This window comes from Malania oleifera, chromosome 3 (assembly GCF_029873635.1).
Source record: "Malania oleifera isolate guangnan ecotype guangnan chromosome 3, ASM2987363v1, whole genome shotgun sequence".
NCBI lineage: Eukaryota > Viridiplantae > Streptophyta > Magnoliopsida > Santalales > Ximeniaceae > Malania > Malania oleifera.
Genome location: NC_080419.1, coordinates 6144218 through 6162032, shown reverse-complemented (window position 1 = coordinate 6162032; position 17815 = coordinate 6144218). Strand labels below are relative to the sequence as shown.

Here is a 17815-nt window from a genome sequence, read left to right as displayed (position 1 = left end):
GCTCTAACTTTAGAGGAACTTGGCCAGAACAAATCAGATTTTTCTCAAAGTCCTTCCCCTTCGACTATGCCAAGCTCAATTCCTAAGTCCATTCTAGATACTCTGCCACTCTAGCTCATACCCCTGGAAATTAATCTACTAGGAGTTCTTTGAAAACCATTACTAATTCAGCAGGTATTCTTTCCATTCTAAAGCATTCCATTTCTACACCTAATACATTGTTGCACCAAAGGGGGTTGGGTTAACCAAAATAGGGGACATGCATACTCTAGACCTCCTTGGAGATGAGAGGGAACCTTGGAGATAAGAGGGAAAATTGCGATGCCCAAACTATACTTGATGAGTTGGGCCTTAGTTTTGCGAACATTGAGGGGGAAGTGGTTATGACTGGTGGTGGAGTGACAAGGGAAAGGAAAAGATCCACAAAGTTGAGCAGAGAGCTAGGTCAAGTTGCCTCGTCAATTAATATAAGGAAGGCATTTGGGTAATGATAGTCATTAACAATGACAATTTTTTCTTGGAATATCTGAGGGTCAAGAAGTAGCAAGGAGAGAAGAGTAGAGAGTTAATCAATCCAATTCTTCCTAACATTTTGTTTATCCAAGAATCTAAGATTGATGCTGCAAATGCTTTCCAGTGAGAAGTATTCATCCAGGCTTAAAGATTAGGCATTCTTTCCTTCCACAGGAGCTTTGGGGAACATATTATTGTTTGGGTTACCGGCGTCCCCTAGGGATTGTGTTGCAGGTCACTTCTCTCTTTTTGTGTTGTTAGAAGTGAAGGGTTTTGGAGAGTGGTGGTTTTCGTATGTTTGCAACCAACTTTCTTTGTGGTCTTTTTTTAATGAGCTAGCTAGTCTTTTCAGCCTTTGTAGTCCACATCAAGTGGTTAGTGGGGATTTCAATACCATTTGGCTTGCTAGAGCCCCAAAGAGAGGGGGGGGGGGGGAGTGCATGAGGACCTTTGATTCCATCATCCAAGACTATAGGCTTAAGGAATTTAGGAAAATGGCCATTTAACCCCAGTAACCTCAAGAGACAGGATTGCTTCTTCCTATATTGATCGTTTCTTGCTCACCAATGACTGTGAAGACATCTTCCCAATTGTTACTCAAGTGGCTTTTGTTAGACCAATTTTGGATCACTACACACTTCTTTTGGATGTCAGTCCCATTCATTGTGGTCTTTACCCTTTTAGATATGAAAATGCATGTGGCTAACACATCCTTCTTATAAGGAGTGCATTAAGACTAGGTGGAGGGAGAGCAATGACAAAAGGTGGGCGAGCTTTAGATTTATGAGTAAGCTAAAGTCAGTGAAAAGCAAGTTGAAATTGTGGAACAAAGATGTTTTCACTTTTCAGTCATTTGAAAGAGAGAAAAAATACATTATTCTAGAAGAGATTGGCTACTCAAATGCGCAAGAGGTGTGGCTTGGCGGGTGAAGAAGATAGGGCTAGAAGGGGTCTACTTATTAATGATTTGGATGTGATCCTCTTTCAAGAAGGTACTAGTTGGAGGCAGAAATCTAGGATGAAGAGGGTGGAAGAGGGGGATTGTAATTCCAAACTGTTCCATAGGGTGGCCGACTCGAGAACGAAGAACCAACTCTAAACAAGTTGGGAAGGTGATTACAAATTTCCATAGGAGAGGTGCATGAACAAATGATAGAAGGTTTAGATTAGAACCCTATAGAGGAATACCCCACTATTTGGCTAGAAAGAACTTTGTGACATTAGGGAGAATGTGAACTCCACTTTCATTGTTCTTGTCCCCAAGAAGGGCCGCTCTAAGAAGGTGAGGGACTTCAGACTAATGAGCTTGGTTACTAGTATACAAAAGCCATGGTTTCATCTAAGAGGCTTCGGGAGGTGTTAGGGAGAATAATCTGCCTTTATTAAGGATAAACAAAGTCTAGATGTCTTGTTGCTAGTGAAGAGGTGGAGGGTGTGGGGAGGTGGGGAGGGAGAGGAGTTTTGTTCAAATTGGACTTCGGAAAAGCCTACAGCATGGTGAATTGGAGTTGGACTTTGAAAAAGTCTACCACATGGTGAATTGGAGTTTCCTGCATGAGAAGCTAGTTAAGAAAGGACTCGGAGGGGTTTGGAGGAAGTGGAATAAAGGGGGCTTAGCCTTAGTGACTATGTCAATCATTGTGAATGTCAATCTAGGGAGTGGTTTAAGGCTGCAAAAGGGTTGAGCCATGAGGACCCCCTCTCCCGGACTCTCTTCAATTGTAAATGCATTGAGTAGGCTAACTAGACATGCTTAGGGTATTTATGTCATCTAGGCCTTAAGGTAGGCAAGGAGGTTATAGTGTCCCACCTTCAATTAGTCAATGAAACACTTCTCTTTCTTGAAGATACTGCTAACAAATTTTAAAAGGTTCATAAGATCTTCGAGAATATTTCAGGTCTCAAGATCAATATGTCTGAGAGTTGGGCGACAGGCATTAATTTAGGTAGGACTGAGTTGAGAGGCTTGGCTGATTTGAGCCTCCCTCTTAGGGTGGCCCTAATTCATCCTCACTTTTGGACCACTGGTGGAGAGAGTGGGTAGAAGGTTGGAGGATTAGAAGAGGGCGAACTGGTCCTTAGGAGGTTGTATTACTCTCATCAATGTTGCTCCTTCTAACATTCTCATTTATTTCTTTCTTTAATATTCCAACGAGGGTGGCAGAGTCTTATGAGGGATTTTTTGTGGTCAAAAGCTGGAGAGGGTAAGAGGGACCATCTTGTTAGTTGAGGTTTGAAGACCTAAGTCCTCAAGAATGTTGTGTTTGAAAACATCTCTCTAGTAGGGAAATGGCTTTGAAGGTTCCCCTTGGAGGTTGATTGTTGATACTAGAGGTAGTGACAACGCTTCTCATGCAAGCCCTTGGAAATTCATTTATAAGGTATAGTCCACTTATCTAACCATCCAACTCTTCTCTAGTTAGAAATAGGAATATCATTCGATTTTGGAAAGATATTTGTGCACGGGAAAGGTTTCGTTGGGGTCCTTTGTCACTCACCTTTTTAGACTGTCTAGCTTATACAATTCTTCAATTAATGCATTTTATTCTTTGGAGGGGGGGCTCTCTCTCCTAGGATATTCACTTCTTCAAAAATCTCAATGAAAGAGAGGTCGATGATATGACCATTTTTGTTGCAAGTGCTGGATTCTTTTACTCTTCAATTAAGAGATGACTCAAGGATTTCAATAGGGGATTTCTCCAGCTCTTTATATGCAAAATCTTTTTTTCCCAGGTCATGAAATCCCCATTTCCCCTTGAATAACTTCATCTGGAAGGCTTCCTTACAAAATCAGGGGTTTCTTGTCGACTAGGGCCCTTTATAGGCTTTAATAACAATAATTTGTTATAATTGAGATCAAATCAGGCTATCAGCTTGGATATCAGTTTTCTGTGTTTTGAGTCAAGTGAAACTACTAACCACTTGTTTCTTCATTGTCAGGTGGCCAAGCAGCTCTGGGTCCTTCTGTTTTCAGTTATTGATGAGATTGTGACACTTCCTCTACTTTCTTTCTAGTAGAGGTTTCAGGAGGAGCAAGAAAGGGCAGGCCTAATGGAGTGTCTTTTATTTGCCCTTTTATGGACTTTGGTGATCAAAAGGAAAGCAAGGATTTTTAATGGCAAAAAAATCCATTGTCTTCTATCAGATAAGAGTTTTTTTCCTTGCTTCCAGGCTCACTCTTTCAGCTTTTTTCAGGGATTGTTATTGTTTGATCTTCAGATGGATTCAAGGGAGAACTTATTGTAATTGTCATTTTGTTTCTTTTAGGAGCATATCTTATCCTCTTATCCATGTAAATTCTTCTCCTTTCTGTCAATAAAATTCTTTTTCTATCAAAAAATTATTTTCAGATCAAGAACCAACAAGTAATTGGACTGAATATTTTCAATTTGTTTCATTTTTCAACTGGGTTTAAGTAAAGGGAGGCTTAGATTGGGCTAGTTACGTTGTACTTAAATTACAATAACAAATTTTATAGTTTTTTTTTTTTTTTTTTTTTCGGGGGTAATGAAACACTTCATTAAGAAGAGAAATAATTACAAGAAGATATCTTCCATAGAAGCAAACAGCAAAGCTGCCTTCCAATTCTTTTGGATATCAGAAAAGCGAAAATGCCCCCAAAGTCCAACAAGAATGAGCCAAAAAAGAAGCAAGAAAACGTAAAAGGTTTTTTTCTTTAATCCACTTAAAAACAATTTTTTTCCTCAAGTTCAAGGGCAATTTTAATCATATGAACATTGTCATTACACTTCACTTCTTCACTTCTTCAGTTCCTTCCCTGCTGTTGTCCAATTTCATATTTATTATTTGATATTGCTCTACATGAAAGGAAAGCCTAACTATAGCTTAAACAGTACCTTTGTGACACAATAGTATGTCTTTCCAGCCTCCCATATTCTTCGACCAATAATATATTCCCGATCACTGCAGAAAAAAGGAAACTGCACAAAAGAAGGGAAAAAAATAAGGTACAAAATATGAACTTGTAAATATCTTAGAAAAGTCAAAAATTCAAAAGCTTATACTTCATGATCAATTTCAACAAACCTTTCTTATCCAGTGGACAATCATTGTCCCTGTATGAGGGCATTCCTCCAAAATTTTAAAGTATGCAAGCATAGGATCCCACTTAGGTCGAAACTCATCATCCCAAAAGAAATCTCTAACCAACTCTGGACTTACATCCTCAAAGACAGTTCTACTGCGGTACACCGTGGGACCAATCTGATAAAGCAATGCATTGTCAGTACTCACTGTCAAATTATATAATAACAAGGATCAAAAGAACAGAGAACATTTTTCATTAAAAATAATAAATAATAAATAAATATTTTAATGGTTATTTAGTCATTTAGCATTATTATTATGCGTTAGTTATGTTAGTAAGTGGTAGTAAGAGTATTATGGTCATTGGCATTGTACTTGACATATATTACAAATACAGAATGAGACCCATCATTGGAGTAAGGCCTCCATTTTTTACCCACTTATTCAACATGGAATCAGAGCAAATGTCCGACCTGCCAATTTGCATGAGCACAGCTAAATCAAACCCAAAACATCATAATACCTCGCAAGTCCAGGAGCAGGTTCAGCGGTTACTGGAAAAAGCTGCAGCTGCTGGAAAGATACTGGACACTGCTGTCCTCTTCAACACCTCAAGAAATACCTCGTATTTCACAAAACTAACAACATAGCAAGCCACAAAAACCTGTCGATCTGCCAGCCCTTAAAATTTCACATCCGGAGGAGCCTCCACGCACTGGCCAAAATCTGGCAGTGCCAACCTCATGCACTGGACCGTGAGACACTTTTGAGCAGCTATTTTGCTCCAATATCCTCACAAATGTCATGAATCTTTCCTCACACCATAAAACCAAGTTGTTTATCATCTCATTGGTCCGAAGATACCATCTTTTTTAGTTGCGCATGTGCAACATTCTGGGAATGATTGCTTGCTAATGCCTGAAGCTGTTGGTCAATGCTTATATAGTTCATTCAAACCTGAAACAGTAGTATTGCTGTGTTCTTGATTTGTTTTTTATCTTTCTTGTTCATTGTGTGCTTGTGGTTTGCTCCGGTTGTCAAATGTTGTGTTGAAATGGTGTCCATGAATTTCAAGAGGATGTTGTTCACCATGTACTTCAGATTTACTACTGTATAGAGGCTGTTTAGTACTGTTAGAACTGTGTTGGTTTCTTGGGGCTGTCTAAGTCTCTTGGAGCAGTGGCAGCATTTACAGTGATTTTGTAGGGTTGTGGCAGTGCTATGTCCAGTTGTTAAAGACTCGTTCGTGATTGAATCAGCAGCAAACTCATTTGTGTTTGGTTTGGTTGGTCTAGAAGTTCACTTGTGGTTGTTTCCATTGGTCCAAAAGTTCACTTTTGGATCCCAAGAGCATTTTGTTCGCTATGTATTTCTGATTTGCTTCTGTATCGAGGTTATGTGTAGGTTGGGAAGGCGTCCTCAAATCCCAAAATTGTGTTTCCATCGTCAGGCAGTTGTTCAGGTGAATAACATACTATAACTATCTTGGAGGAAGAGTATTCAAGGTTCCTAGAGTATCAAACATCCAAACAAACATTTCATCACAATGCATCTTTACTCTAAAGTGTAATCCTACAGTTTGTATGTCATTTGGTATATCTCCCACTAGTCCTAGGGTTATCGATTCTACTACCACTGACCATATAACAGGTGCAACCTTCTTTTCTGCCCTATCCTAAAAATCTACCTCAAATTACCCTACTGATGGGTCCACTATTGTTGTTAAGGGGATAGGAACAATCCTACTCCTTTCATCTTTCTTTCTTCAGTTTTATACATTCGTAAATCTCCTTTCAATCTCATGACAATTTTTACGCTTACAAAGTCACTAAATTGTTCTGTCACTTTCTTTCCTGATTCTGTTGTGGTCTTTCAAGATCAGAATACGAGGAAGATAATTGGCACAGGACGTGCGGCTCGTGGGCTTTACTTCTTTGAGTTTCTTTCTCCTCCCATTGCCCGCACATCCGCAGCTACACCACTTCAAATCCATTGTCATCTTGATCATCTATCCTTGGAAAAATTGGAACAACTAGTTTCTACATTGAGTTCTGTGTCTAATCTTGAATGTGAGTCTTTTCAATTGGGAAAACATCATCGTGTTACCTTTGCTTCCTAGGTTGACTAATAGGTGGTTAGTCCTTTCATGCGAGTCCATTCTGATATGTGGTGTCACAACGAAGTTGGGTTTTCGATACTTTGTTACATTTGTTGATAACTACTCCAGGATGACTTGGTTATATTTTTAATGAAAGATTATTTTGAGTTGTTTACTATTTTTGTGCCTTTGTTCTCAAATCAAGACTCAATTTGATATGCTAGTCAAGATACTTCATAGTGATAATGCTAATGAGTACTTCAATACCCAATTCACTAATCCATCAGTCCTCTTGTGCCCACGGTCCACAGCAAAATGGAGTTGCAAAACATATTCTTGAAGTCACTTATACCCTATTCTATCTAATAAATGTCCCTAAAGTTTTTTGGAATGATGTTGTGCTTATAACTTGCTCTCTCATCAGTAAAATGCCATCCTCTATCCTTGGTGGTAAAATCCCATATTCAGTTATCTTCCCTAAGCCTTCTTTACTCTCCCTTCCTCCTCATATATTCGACTGTGTGTCCTTTTTCCATCAGTTAACTCCAGGAACAGATAAGTTGGATCCTCATGCTATTAAATGTATTTTTATAGGCTATTCCTACTCTCAAAAGGGATATTGGGGTTATAGGCCTCCTTTACATCGATTATTTGTCTCTGCTAACATCACCTTTTTTAAGTCTACACCATACTACTTTGATTCCTTGAGTTCTGATTGACCTTTATGAGTCCCATCCTCTGCCTTGTCATCCAGATCCCAACCTATCCTCTGTGCCTAATCCTACTACATCTTCATCTAGTTTGAGTCCTTCTCGTCGCTCGGATCATCCCAATTTGCAGGTATACACACAGCGACTCAAAGTGAGAGAGGCTGCTTCAGCTTACTACTATGCCTCTAGTACCCTCGTCAAATGATCTTATTTCCCATGATGTTGATCCTCCTATAGCTGTTTGGAAAGGTAAATGCACTTGTACCCATGGTCTTAAATTTCCATGAAATTGTTGAAATTTCCGTCAAAATTTCTGATTTCCGTCACCCTCAAAATCGAAATAGCAGTCAATTTCCGTATTTCATAATTTCCGTCAAAATCTCAACGAATCATTCGAAATTTATCGAAATCTCAAAATTTTAACTATATGATGAAATTTCATCAGAATTCAAATGAGAAATTTAGAAGTGAAGTGAAATTTCTATCTCAATTTATTTTATCCAAACAAAAGATTATTACATGCGCTTTGAAATTATATGAAAAAATAAACTTACAGTAACATTTTATTTAACCATTCATGTCTAAATTATCATTATTTGTATAATAAATAATATTTAAATGATTTATGAATTTCATTTGTATTAACTGAATATGTTTAATGTACATTATCTTACAAATATGCTTGATACACATACTATTTTACAACTTTTCCACCTTATACAAAACATAGATATATTTAATTTGTAATATATTATTCCTAAAACTTATATTGTTATGTTTGTTAACCATTCTAAAGTTTAACAAAGAATTCCATGCTTTACTACTAATTTCCATTATTTTTTCAAATCAAAATCAAAATTGACATCGAAATTGAAATTTTCGTCGAAATTTCCATACTTTTGGAGCTTCGAAATTTGAGTCGAAATCGAAATTTAAGACCTTGCTTGTACCCGACATCCAATCTCTAATTTTTTTTGTTATGATTTCTTATCACCCTTGTATTACTGTTTGTTAGTACTCTATCTTTTGTTGCTCTTCCAAAATCTATTCTGAAGTCCCATCCCATTCTAGGTGGAAGACTACAATGGTAGAAGAGATCCATGCACTACATGACAATGATACTTGGGATTTGGTAACTCTTCCTCCTTATAAGTTTGTAGTTGGTTGTCATCGAGTGTACAATGTGAAAGTCAATCTTGATGGTTCTACAGGTCGTTTGAAGGTTTGCCGTATTGCTAAGGGATATACTCAAGTGTATGGTGTGGATTGTTCTGACACATTCTCTCCAATCACTAAAATTGCCTCAGTACATTTGTTCATCTCTTTATCCAGTACTTGTTATTGGCCTCTACATCAGTTAGATGAGAAGAATGCTTTCCTAAATGGAGATCTTCATGAGGTTTATATGGAGCAACCACCTAAGTTTGTTGCTCAAAAGGAGTAAAGCTTAGTTTGTCGGCTTAAGAAATCATTATATGGATTAAAACAATCTCCTAAAGCATGGTTTGGCTGATTTAGTGTAGTACTTGAGTTTGGCCTACAACGTTGCGTAATAAATCAACTCTGTATTTTATTGTCATACTCCATCTAACAAAATTTTGCTTATTGTGTATGTGGATGACATTTTGATCACTAGTGACCATGGTCAAGGCATCCAAGACCTAAAGCTTTTCCTATAGAGTAAGTTTCAAACCAAGGACTTGGGACCATTGAAGTACTTCTTGGGTATAGAAGTATCGAGATCTTGCACGGGAACTATCTTGTCACAGAGGAAGTATGTTCTTGATCTTTTAGATGAGATGGGTCTGTTGCCATCCAAACCTATTGATACACCCATGGATCCCAATGGTAAGTTAGTGTCAGATATGGGTGTTGTGTTGCCTAACCCAGGATGGTGCCGGAGACTTGTTGGAAAGTTGAATTATCTCACAATCACTCAACCAAATACATCCTTTGCAACAAGTATTATGAGTCAGTTTCTTGATTCCCTAAGAACAAGTCACTGGGATACAATAATTCGCATTTTGAGATATCTCAAAGGTGCACCAAGGAGAGGTCTCTTATATCAGGATTGAAGTCGCACTCACATTCAAGGATATATAGATGCAGATTGGGTCGGTCACCTTCCGACTAAAGATCCACAACCAGGTACTGTATTTTTATTGGCAGTAATTTTATGTCTTTGAAAAGTAAGAAACAAATTGTAGCGTCCAGGTCAAGTATTGAGTCAACGCATAGGATTGTGACACAAACAACATGTGAGCTTATTTTGTTGAAGAACATGTTGAAAGAACAAGGTTTTGAACATTCTCAACCTATGGAGTTGATATGTGATAGAGCCGCTATTCTTATTGCCTCCAACCCAGTCTTCCATAAGTGGACAAAGCACATCGAAGTTGATTGCCACTTTATTCAGGAGAAACTTTCACAAAAGCTCATTACAACCACGCATGTGAAGTTTGAGTTTCAACTTGCTAATTTGTTCACTAAAGCTATGGGAGGTGCTCATGTGAAATACATTTGTAACAAGTTAGGAGCATATGATATTTATGCTCCAACTTGAAGGGGAGTGTTAATGGTTATTTAGTCATCTAGCATTATAATTATGTGTTAGTTATGTTAGTAAGTGTGAGTTAGTAAGGATATTATGGTCATTGGTATTGCACTTGACATAAATTATAAATAGAGGTAGAGACCTATCTTTAAAGTAAGGTCTTCCATTTTATCCAATTAATCAATAAAATAAATAAAAAAATAAATAATAACAAGAATAACATAACTATAAAAGAGGGGAAACGATATAATCTAAAAAAATTTGGAGAAAATGAATGTTTTTTACCCAAAGTATGAGGCCTTCATACATGAAAATATGGACTAAAACCTATATGTAAGACCCTTTTCCCAATCAATAATTATGACATCTAATTCTTTTCAACATGATGCACATGCAACCATTTCCAATACGTGTCAAAGGAAAAGAGGAAGTTGTCCATAAAACTGTGCCTAAGAAGAAGCATCATCATTTAGAGAGCAGATTCAAAAGCCCAAATTTGCTGTTGTGTTCCTTGGTCTAAATTTTGAGTTAGTCTTATTTTGAGGGGCAATCGTGGAAACCACAGCATCCATGTCAAATCAACTCACCCAGTAAACCAAGTGATGGAGGACCATCTGTACCCCTTAGGCTGCCCATACGGCACATGTATTTTAGGCGTAGGTTTAGGAAGGTTTAGGAATGACTTCTTTGTATTTTTAGGGATTTTAGTATTTGTAATTATGTGTTTAGCTGTGTTTAGCTGGGTCCTATTTGTAAATATGTGTTGGTTGTATTAGTGGTATAAGTGCTGTATAAGTGCTGGACATGCAAGTTATTGTACAGTTAATGTTTGAATCAGATTGCAGTTTCCCTCTCTGTTTCTCTCTCTCTCTCACAGGTTCTGCTGTTCTTCTTCTTATTCTTCTTCTTCCTCCTCCCCTCTTCTCCTACTGCTGCTGCTGCTTCTCTTCTTCTTCTTCTTCTGCTGCTGCTGCTTCTCTTCTTCTTCTTCTATCTTATCTATCTATATATATTAACATCTGCCCCGCATCAAATTGGTATCAGAGCCCACCACAATAACCTCGCAGCCATTCGAATTATGAATTCCCAGAAATTCAAACACTGTACACTGCCAAAACTTCCCATAAAATACCAGTCGTGTCCCTAAAACTTGAACAACCTTTTCCACCAACCCAGCCACAACACCTCCCTTACCACAACAATCAGGCACCCCCAAAACCCCTTCCCCTACAATTTAATCCTCAACCGACAAGGGAGTGGCCCCATGCGCCACCTTAAACTACCCCAGCAGGCAGCCCTTCTAATTCCCCCATTTCCTGCATTTTTTTTTTTTCCTGCACAGAGACCATCACTGGAATCCTTACCTCCTGATCTACCCCCAGCCAGAACCCCATCACCGGCTGCTCACGCACCGTCCACGCGCATAAGGAAGTTGCTGTACTTCCCCTGTCTTGCCCAGACTCACAAGATACTGCTTCCTGCTTTGATAATTTGACTTGTTTCCTAAGATTATGAAGCTGTCAGAAAAAAATTGAGTTATCAAGCTTGGTTTGCATTCCTAAGATCACATACAGCCTAATATTAGGCTGCCTGAGCAAATTTCAGACTTTTGAAGCATTGTCTGCATTCAGATCGAGTTCCAACTACTGTTTGGAAGCTGTTTTCCTGAGGATTGGGGAGTAGGGACAAGAATTGCCGGTTTAACATTGGAATTCGATGGAAAACTCAAGTTGTGCTCCCATTCCTTCGCAGGGTGAACAAACTCTTGCATTTTCTAGACTATTGTTTGTATAACTACGGAAAATTCGTAGTTGCATACTTCCAAGTTTCTTATAACTCAAAAAAAGGGGGAAAAAAAATCTACCCTTTGTTCTGTACATTCCCCTAGCTAACTCATCATTGCATCCTTGTTCAAATCCATACATAGTCAATCCCATGTTGCCATGTTATGTGTGACCCTATCCATTTATATACATTATGTTCTATAGCTTTATGTTTGTGCATTGTAGTAATTTTAGGATTCATATTATCTACCCGATTAAACATTCTTCAAGAGTCCGTGGACAAAAAGTTTGAGCACCTCACACAAAAGTGGGAAGTGATGAGACAAAGATTGAAAGAAAAATCATTCCTCCTTCCTTTAGGAGCCAGTTGTTCAGCGAGCTCTTGAACCATAAACATACCACTACTGTAGCTAGCTACATTGATCGATTTGAGGAACTGATGCTTAGGAGTGATGTTGTTGAGGTCACACGTCACACTATAGCGAGGTTTGTGAATGATCTTAAGGAGGATGTCAAGCGAGAGGTTGAGTTGTTCTCTCCAGAGTCTTTAGAGGCAGCCTATCAAAAAGCACTTGCTATTAAAAGGTACCCCAAGAACTCTCATAGGGCTTCATCCCAAATGAGTGAATCACGTCAATCCAAATCCTTTCCTCACCCTAGGCCTACCATCCCTTAATCTACCCCTAGAGAGAGTTCTATGAAGAAAAAAAAGTCACATCATGTTGTTCGCTTTAGTGGACCAAGTATTCCTTAAGCTAGTAGCTCATCTGTGCAGTGTCATCATTGCCACGCTAGATGTCATATTGCTATCCGTTGTCCCCAATGAGCTTTAGCTTTAGAGCGTGAGACTGATGATTTGCCCGATTGTGAGGATCGGGTTGTAGATGTTGTTGAGTACTCGGGAGATGAGGGGGACCTTGTAGATTATTTTGAGAAGGATGACCACCATGTTAGCATGGTTAGGTGTGTCTTATCCACTACCATGGATAGTGAGAATTGGAAACAGACCACTATTTTCCACACTTTCATTCATTGAGGAGAGAAGACATGTAAGCTTGTTATTGATGGGGGTAGTTGGTAGTAGCATGAATGTGATCTCCAAGGCTGCTTTAGGAAGATTAAACCTTAAAGGAGAGCCACATCCTCAGCCTTTTAAGGTGAATTGCGTAAATAGGACAAATCTACCCATTACTAAGAGGTGTTTTGAACCCCCATCCAAATGGGAGATTATAAGGATAGGGTCTATTGTGATGTACTCTCGATGGTTGTGGCCCATGTCCTATTAGGGCGACCATGGTTATTTGATCATGATGTCACTAATCATGATAGGGAAAACACTTGTGTTTAGGCATAAAGATAAGAACATCATTTTGACCCCTACCAAGCCCACCACCAAAGATCCTAAGTTAAGGAAAAAGATAGTCTGTCAAGCCCCAATTCAAAGAAATGTTTACTTGCTTGATCGTAGGACTTTTGAGCAAGAGAGTTTAGTAAACAGGTGCATTTTAGCTATCATCGCTCGAGAGGTTCCTTCTAAGGAGCAAGGGTCTTTATGTGGGTGCCCACCTGAGGTAGGAGAGTTGCTAAATGAGTTCCCTAATGTTGTGCCTTGTGAGTTAGCTAGTGCTACCACCTATGCAAGACATTCAGCATGCCATATATCTCATTCCAGGTTCATAGCTACCTAACTTGCCACATTATAGGATGAACCCTAAAGAGTGTGCTGAATTGAATAGGCAGATAGAATAACTCCTTGACAAGGGCTTTGTGAGACATAACCTTAGTCCATGCACTGTACGAGCTCTCCTAACTCCCAAAAAAGATGGATCTTGGAGGACGTGTGTGCATAGTAGAGCCATTAAAAAAATCACCATCGAGTATCAATTCCCTATCCCTAGACTTGAGGATACGCTAGACACGCTAGCTGGCTCTAGTTGGTACTCCAAGATTGACCTACGTAGTAGGTATCACCAAATTAGAATTAGACTGAGAGCTGAGTGGAAAACAGCCTTTAAGACCCAGGACAGTTTATTTGAGTGGTTGGTCATGCCATTTGGACTTTCTAATGCACCTAGCGCATTCATGAGGGTTATTACACATATTCTACAGCCATTCATAGGAAAGTTCCAAGTGGTCTACTTCGATGATATACTGGTCTATAGTAAATCTAGGGAGGAGTATTTGATACATCTTCATGAGGTCTTTGCCACCTTAAGGGAAGTGAAGTTGTTTGCTAACCTCAAGAAGTGCAGCTTCCTACAATATAGCGCGCTCTTTCTCGGTTTTGTGATTTCAGCACAAGGAATAGCCACTAATTCAAAAAAATTAGAGCCATTAGAGAGTGGCCTGAGCCTCAAACTATTACTGAGGTTCATAGTTTTCATAACCTCGCTACTTTCTATAGGCGATTCATAGGGCATTTTGGCACCATCATGGCTCCTATCACTAAGTGTTTGAAGAAAGGAGAGTTTCATTAGACCCCATCAGCTGCTAGATCTTTTAGAGAGGTAAAACAAAAGAAGACCGAAGCACCTATATTTGGGCATCCGGACTTTAGTAGAGTTTTTGAGGTGGCTTGTGATACCTCTGCGATAGGTATAGGTGCAGTCTTGAGACAGGAGGGACATCCTATAGCATTTTTCAATGAAACTCTCAGATTCCAAATAGAGACATAGCACATATAATAAAGAGTTTTATGTAGTAGTGAGATCCATCCAACATTGGAGATACTACTTGTTACCCCAAGAGTTCGTACTCTTCTTTGACCACCTTGCTTTGCGATATCTGAGTTCGCAGAAGAAGTTGAGTGCGAAGCATGCTAGTTGGGTGGAGTTCCTTAATGAGTACACTTTTGTTCTTAAGCATCATTCCAGTGTTGAGAATAAAGTGGCTGATGGCCTTAGCAGGGTAGCAATTATTCTCCATATCTTGAAAGTTGAGGTTATTGGGTTTGATCGTCTGAAGGATGAGTATTCCACTTGCCCTGATTTTGGGATTATCTTTTAGGTGGTGAGTGAGAGCCCTCGTAGGGATTTTATAGATTTCATCATCCGAGAGGGATACCTATTTAAACGTACTAGGTCATGCATTCCCCATACTTCCTTTAGAGATCTTTTAGTTTGGGAAATGCATGCCAAGGAATTAGCCAAAGCTAAGAGGCACAACACTGGCCTTTGTACCCCTTTGCCATTGCCACATATGCCTTGGAGAGACCTAAGTATGGAATTTTTTCTTGGACTCCCCAAAACAGCCCAGGGACATGATTCCATATTTGTTGTTGTTGAAAGATTCTCCAAGATGGCACATTTCATTCCACATAATAAGACTTTCGATGCATCTTATGTAGCTAAATTATTCTTTAGAGAGGTCATCACATTGCATGGGTTGCCAACCTCCATAGTGTCAGGGATATCAAGTTCTCAAGCTACTTTTGGAAGACACTTTGGAAAATGTGTGGAACTCACTTGTTTTCTTTTGCATGCCACCCTCGAACCAATTGATAGACTTAGATTGTGAATCGGAGTCTTGGTGACCTACTTAGGTGTTTTGTGGTAGAAAAACAGGGCAATTGAAACTTGGTGCTGCCCACTATTTTGAGTTTCCTTATAATAATTCGGTGAATAGGTCCACAGGTAAGAGTCCTTTTGAGTGTGTATTTGGTTACAAACCCCGTGCACCCACTGATCTTGTTCCTTTGCCACCATATGCCCATATTTCTGAGCCTGCTGAGTCTTTTGTCCATCACATTCATGAGCTGCATGCTGAGGTTAGGCAAAAACTTGCTATTAGTAGTATGAAAGCTTGCTGCAGATATACATTGTAGAGGTAGAGACTTTAATGCAGGTGATAGTGTCATGGTTAGCATAAAAAATGAGTGCTACCCTAGAAATTCATTTAAAAAGCTCCATGCTCATGCCATTGGCCCTTTCCTCATCCTTAAGAAACTTGGACCTAATGCGTATGTACTTGATTTACCTACTCATATGACCATAGAGCAGTTTTTAATGTAGAGGATTTGACACCTTACCGACGCACTTTTGAGCCTCCTAGTTTGCCATTTGATGCCCATGCAGGTTCAGCCGCTCCTCAGCCTCCTTCTATTTCTTGACCACAGGAAACAGTGGAGCCTATTTTGGATTATGAGTTTGTGACGTCTCCCCATGGTGGTTTTCATCACTACTTGGTTCAGTGGAGAGGTCGGCCTGAGTCAGACACTACATGGCTTGCCGAGGATGATGTTTATGACAGCGCTCCTGACTTACTGGAGTCATATTTTCAGTCCCACTCTGCAGAGCAGAGTTCCTTTCAGCCAAGGAAGAATGATGGAGGACCACCTATACCCCCTGGGCCGCCCATTTGGCACATGTACTTTAAGCGTAGGTTTAGGAAAGACTTCTTTGTGTTTTTAGGGATTTTAGTAGTTGTAATTATGTGTTTAGTTGGGTCCAATTCGTAAATATGTATTAGTTGTATTAGTGGTATTGTTTGAATCAGATTGCAGTTTCCCTCTTTGTTTCTCTCTCTCTCCCACAGCTTCTACTGTTCTTCTTCTTCTTCCTCCTCCTCCTCCTCCTCCTCCTCCTCTCTTCTCCTTCTTCCTTCTCTCATCTCTCTTCTAATTCTGTCTCTCACCCCTGTTCTGTTCCCTCCCCTTCTCTGTTCTGTATTCCTGCTGCGGCAGCTGCTTCTCTTCTTCATCTTCTTCTTCTCCTCCCTCCTCTTCTTCTAATTCTCACAATTCTATCTATCTATCTATCTATCTATATATATATTCTAACATCTGTCCTGCATCACCAAGTCTAGAAAGGCATGCCATCTCCAATAAGAAACAGCCTAGCAATCATTAAAAGTAATAATTTTTTTAATAAAATCAACTAAAAATTGCAAGAAAATAAATGAAAAGGGCAAATTCATATATTGTCCATGCTCCATAATTTAAGATATTACTGATGTAGGATGAGAAGTGGTAGATTGGATAAGTCAACCCTCTTTGGAGGCCAACTTGAAATGATAGGTTCAAGTGGTTGTTGATGTCAAGTTGCCACTTCACCAAAAATCTTAGAGCTATTAGGTTATGGCCAACAATGTAAATGAATCCTTAACAGTGTTGGGTCTTGGGCTGAAATGTGTTTGGTTTAATTAATAAGAGTTTCATGATGAGGGCGCTTAAAAGTAAGTGGGTATGCCCTAGGACTTAGCTGCTCTGCTTGTGGTTTCCTTAATTTTAGTTTTCTAAATTCTAATACATTAGCATTTTGTATACTTGTATGACAGTTACTCAAGATGGTTATTTGGAATCAAATTTAGAATTGATTGTGTTTCTCCCAAATCTCCCCCTCCCCTCTACATTCATCAATTTTCTTTCTTCCTCTCTCTTCTGCCTCTTGTCTTCCTCTTGGTGGCTGTACGGCATCAATTGTTATCTAAGCATTTCAATCCCTTCCACCTTCCTCTTCAAACTCCTCCATCTTTCTCCACTTTAGTATTCCAATTTTCACATATCTCCCTCTCATCAATCCCTACCTGGCCTATCATACTAACGACAGATGTTGCAGTTTTGGGCAAGTGGCCAACTGAATTTCCTACCAAACAGGAATGTGGTAAAATCATTGTCATTCTCCACAATTTTGAAATGTAAGACCAGAATAATCTTTGGGTACTGCACACAGAATGAACATATTGGCAAATCACAAGACTTGCAAATTGCAATCCTTTTTTTTTTTTTTTCTTTTTACCAAATCTAGTGACTTGTATGCAGAAATTTAGAATTTTCTTAAGTTACACTTCAAAAACGATACATTTTTTTATCACAAATTGGACGAAAGAGAGTTGGGTCTTTGAATAATTTGTGGGAATTGGAGAGTTGTCCTTGTCAAATGACATTATTGGCCCCAAATCACCATTTATTGACATTATTGACTCCAACAGTTCTTCAATTATTGTTGGTACTGGCTGGCAAGCCACTAGGCTTCTTCCCTCACATTGATTATCTCCAACAAGTTTTTCTCTACCAATAAGTTCACGTTGCTCTAGTATATTACGTTTCTCTTCTTTGCTAGGGAATAGAAATACATGCTAGAATAAGGTGCAAAATAGGAAATGTGAGTAC

The 17815-nt window shown here is 39.1% G+C and overlaps 1 protein-coding gene across 2 annotated transcripts in view; it reads right to left on the bottom strand.

The window, feature by feature from the left end:
* The window catches only part of LOC131151374 (uncharacterized), a 37551-nt gene that overhangs the window by 7071 nt on the left and 12665 nt on the right, over positions 1 to 17815 (bottom strand). For both annotated transcript variants that reach the window (XM_058102619.1, XM_058102620.1), the window contains exons 3-4: positions 4561 to 4737; positions 4371 to 4454 (exon numbers count right to left, since the gene is read on the bottom strand). In XM_058102619.1, coding sequence (XP_057958602.1) covers positions 4371 to 4454; positions 4561 to 4737 — 261 coding nt within the window. The remainder of the gene's footprint in view (positions 1 to 4370; positions 4455 to 4560; positions 4738 to 17815) is intronic.